Source organism: Cebus imitator, unplaced genomic scaffold, assembly GCF_001604975.1.
Source record: "Cebus imitator isolate Cc_AM_T3 unplaced genomic scaffold, Cebus_imitator-1.0 Scaffold131, whole genome shotgun sequence".
In the NCBI taxonomy this organism is placed as follows: domain Eukaryota; kingdom Metazoa; phylum Chordata; class Mammalia; order Primates; family Cebidae; genus Cebus; species Cebus imitator.
Genome location: NW_016107446.1, coordinates 868973 through 873398, shown reverse-complemented (window position 1 = coordinate 873398; position 4426 = coordinate 868973). Strand labels below are relative to the sequence as shown.

At 51.8% G+C, this 4426-nt stretch overlaps 1 protein-coding gene across 1 annotated transcript; it reads right to left on the bottom strand.

The window, feature by feature from the left end:
* Positions 1–249: 249 nt before the first annotated feature.
* Positions 250–4063, bottom strand: GPR45 (G protein-coupled receptor 45). Its single transcript, XM_017541092.2, has one exon. It carries the CDS (start codon positions 3813–3815, stop codon positions 2514–2516), a length of 1302 nt encoding a protein of 433 aa, XP_017396581.1. The 5' UTR covers positions 3816–4063; the 3' UTR covers positions 250–2513.
* Between the last annotated feature and the right edge of the window lie 363 nt (positions 4064–4426).

Sequence of the window (4426 nt, the reverse complement as noted above, 5' to 3'; positions counted from 1 at the left end):
GCAGCAAGAAGGCGTCATCTATGAGGCAGGGCAGGAGCCCTCGGCAGACACTGAATCTACCTACACCTTTAACTTGGACTTTCCAGTCTCCAGAACTGGAGGAAATAAGTTTCTATTGTTTAAAAATTACACAGTCTAAGGCATTTTGTTATAGGAGTCTGAACAAACTGACATGGGGTGTTAGGCATTGGATTCTGGGCTTAATATGTATGGTATTGGTGCAAATTTTGGCAAGAACATAGGCTTATACACAGAAAGAGGAATAATACTTTATTTAAAATATATACAAAATTATTACTTTGAAACATATATATTACTGTCCAACATACATCATATAACACTGATTGATGTGAATTTTGATACCCTTCATCTATTCAGTGTGATTTCTCTTTTGCTCAAGGCTTCTGAAGTAAATTCTCTGAAATGCCCACCAGAGGGTAGGTGCCCATGGGCTTGGTCCCCTTGGTGACCTGGCTGTGCTGTTGGGCACTGCTGGGGCCCTACAGCTCTGCTCCATGGAGCTGAAGGCAAATCCCAGCCTTTCTGGATGAACTGGGGACACAGAATTGATGGGGCCCACCTCCCTTGGTCACATGTCAATTGCACATATTCTCCCTTTCTCTCCATCTGGGTATAAACGGGGAGGGGCGCAAGGGGGGAGCAGGTGTCAGTTATCTTCTGAACCCTCCTCTGGGCTAAGAGGAGGGTTAAGGGAAGTTATGTTCTTACTTTCACCCCCCTTTCTTCCCTGCCTCCACTTCCACTACTGCGGGAAGAAAGTATGAGAAGGGGGAGCTGGCTCGTAATGCAGTTTAGAAAGAAATACGGAGTGAAGCAAAAATGAGGCTTCTGTGCTCTTAGGCTGAATCTGAGTTACCATGATCCTGAGATAAATCAGACAACTGCTTTTGGGCATGGCCCATGCCTCATTCATCACTATCTCCCCTGCAGCGCCTTACATCTAGTGGACAATCCGTGCTCTTTACATGGATGAATAAATGAATGCAGGGGACCTGATGACTACAGGCAGAAAACACACATTTCAGAATCGGAGTGTTTGAGAGATGAAAGGGGACACTGGAAATCATCTAGACCTGCTTTCTTGTTTGGCATATGGAGAAACTGATGCCCAGAGAAATGAGGAGAAACAGACAAGGTCACATGACTAGTTCCTGATAGAGTCAGACCTGGAATCAGATTTTTAAAATCTCTCCATAAATTTCCCACCCTCTTCAGATCTGGAAAAATAAAGAGAGCCCGGTGGGCTCAATGCTATGCCCTGGACTCAGGACCCTCATATGCCAGTGTGGGAACCCCTGGTGGTGGTGGAATAGGGCACAAGTGGAGAAGTCCCCTATGGCCAACTTCACTCCTGGGATCCAATCCCAGCAGGTAAACAGATGGCAGCAGTGGATCTGAATGAGGTAGGAGGAACACAGAGACCAAGGGGGACCCCCAAAATTGGGCTTGTTGGTGTGGTGCTGCGCCTGCAGTCCACACTGATGGACTGCGGTCCAGTGCTGATGTAGATTTGGTGGCTCGAAGGGCTCTGGAGCTCCAGGTGTCCAAAGGAAATGTGTAAACCAAGCCCAGCCTGCCCGCTGCTGACACTGAAAGCTGGTCACTACAGATGCTTGCTCAGCCGGCAAGCGACAGCACACCGGAAATGGATGGGATAAAAACAAAGGGAGGCAGGCAGAGGGGTGGAGGGGAAGAGGGAAGGGCCAAGGGGCTCTCCAGTAGACAGGGAGGCTGAGCGGCCTCAGGGTGCAGGGACGAGGTGGGCCCAGCAGGTGGGGGGTGTTGGGGACATGCAGGAGTGCCCGGATGTGCCTCTCACTTCAGCTGGGCTGCCTGGGACCTTCTCTGGGCTTTGAGCCTCTGAGGCCCCCAAGCATCATCCCAGGGAGCTCAAAGCACAGAGGCTCACTCCACTTCCCCATGTGATTTTGGTTTGTTTCCAGAAAAGATACTTAGGCATGGCCAGAAATGCACATCTGACCAACATAGAGAAAGTTGTGCATTCCCACACACCACAAACATCAATAACTGAAGTGCTCTGGTGTCAACCAAAATGGATGAACACCCAGGAGCTGACACCTACTGGGGTTTCTCTTGAGCAGATGCAGAGAGGGCTCGGAGGGCAGGTTGAAGCTCTTGTGATGGAGGCCTCCTCCTGCCCCACACTCAACCAGCTTCACTCCCTGTGGCCCTCCTCCTCCCTTTCCGCCCAACTTCTGCTCTCCCCAGCCCACTCCATTTTTGCGTTAAGGACTTTGCAGTTCCCATCGGCCCCATATTCAGCACTTCTGCAAAGAGAAACAAAAATAATTCATCTCGCCAAATTTTGAAATTTGGAAGCTGCAGCTCATCTGATTACAAACGAGTACCTTTGTGCTTAAATAGCCACCACAAAGTATAGACTATAACCAGCATGCCAGGGAGCAGAGCAGGACAGACCAGCCCACCCTGGGACCTGGGCTCAGCTGCCCTTTCTCTGCGGCCCCGGACCCCTAAACCGCAGACTGGTTTTCGTTGCACACGTAGACTGTGCTCGGCTGGATTCTCCTTCGGATCCGCTCAGGCACTTTGGGGAGGATTTGGAAGGTCTGGGGCAGCAACTCTATGCAGGCCTCACGGAATTTTTTGATTCTCCAGCAGTAGACGATGGGGTTGAAGACGGACTTGAGGTAACTGAGCCACAGGATGCAGGTGCTGGTGGCATAGAAGGAGGAGCCGCAGTAAAAGCGCTGGCTGAACACAGACAGGAGGCTGTAGATGGAGTGTGGCAGCCAGCAGAGGGAGAAGCCCACGAAGAGGATCAGGATGGTGGTGAAGGCCTTGGTCTTGAAGCTCAAGTCCACGCTGACCTGCTGCTGCCGCTGCAGGCGCTGCAGGCCCGCCCTGGTGAGCTGTCGCAAGTCCAGGCTGTCCGACTGGTTGTGCACGCGAACCGCGTTCTTGCGGACGGTGTTGAGGATGCACATGTAGGCGCACAGCATGACGCCAAAGGGTGCAAAGAACACGGCCATGACCAGGGTGACCACGTAGGCGCGGTCGGCGGGGAGGTCCGTGTAGCCCAGCACGCATTGCGGGGCCCGCGCCGGCACCTCCACCAACGTCCAGCCCGTGAGCGAGGGCCCCGCGATGCAGAAGGACAGCACCCAGGAGACCGCGATGATCACCTTGGCCCTGCGCGGGTTCAGCTTGTCCTGGCGCTGGACGATGATGAGGAAGCGGTCCACGCTGATGATGAGCAGGATGGCCACGCCCTCCAGGACAAAAAACCAGTAGAGCGTGGCCGAGAGGCGGCAGAAGTGGTCCCCAAAGTGCCAGTGCACGGTGATGAGCGTGATGGCAGTGAAGGGCATGCAGCAGAGGGACAGCATGATGTCGGAGAAGGCCAGAGTGGCCAGCAGCAGGTTGATGGCCGACCGCATAGCCGGCCTCTGGTACACGATGATGCAGACCACTGTGTTGCCCAGGAACCCCACCACGGTCATCAGCAGCATCACTATGGCCAAGGAGACCCTGAGGGGTAGGAACAGCAGGGTGGGCCCGGAGTCCGAGGCCTTGCTGGTGTTTAGCAGCAGGTATGGGTAAGCCTCGAGGGATGTGCTGTTGCAGGCCATGGTGGGGAGATCCTTGGAACGGGGACAGAAATGGCCAGGGGGGCTCCCCTCAGCGCTTGGGTGGCTGCCATTCTTTATCTGCCGGCTGCATCCTCCTGGATGTCTGTGGACCTCTGGGGCACTGGAATGGTTTTGTGGAGAAACCTCTGTCTTTGGGAGCACTAGCTGGAATTTGCGATTCATGGATCACATCCTAAGCATTTCAGCCTCAAGCGACTGTGTGTACAGCTTCGTGCTTGAATGCTCTGTAGTGGACAGTAAACAAAGGGACAAAAGAGAAGGGAGTTAGAGTTTTCAAACGCACTGAAGAGAGCACGTGCTTAAACTTTACAGGTGTTTCTTAACAAGTTTATTTACCACTTGGGACAAAGCTTGGTATCACAAATATTGTCTGAGTCTTGTCAAGCAGCCCAAAAAAACCTAATCAGCTCTCCTCTAGGGGAACTGAGGAAGTCAATACTTTGCAGTTAGCATTTACATAATAACTTGAGTTTTCAGCAGCCTGTCGGAATGAAGCCTGGGTCTAGCCAACTAACATTAGAATCCAGCTCCACAAGAGGAAGGCTTTGCCTGTCTCATTCTCTGCTATCTCTCAGTACTGACAACAGTGCCTGGCATGCAGTAAGTGTCCAATAAATACTCGATGAGTAGATGAACAAGTGATAGTTAATGCTGCTTCTATAATATTTGTTCAGCTTAAAAAAAAAAACCCACTCTGTGAATGACTGACATGTCAAAAGCTGTATAAATTTACATCTCAATATACCATGAACCCATCACCACCAAGGCCAAAA

Excerpts from the sequence above, each read along its gene's own strand:
- GPR45 (XM_017541092.2), bottom strand. The coding sequence starts at position 3,815 with ATGAATCGCAAATTCCAGCTAGTGCTCCCAAAGACAGAGGTTTCTCCA.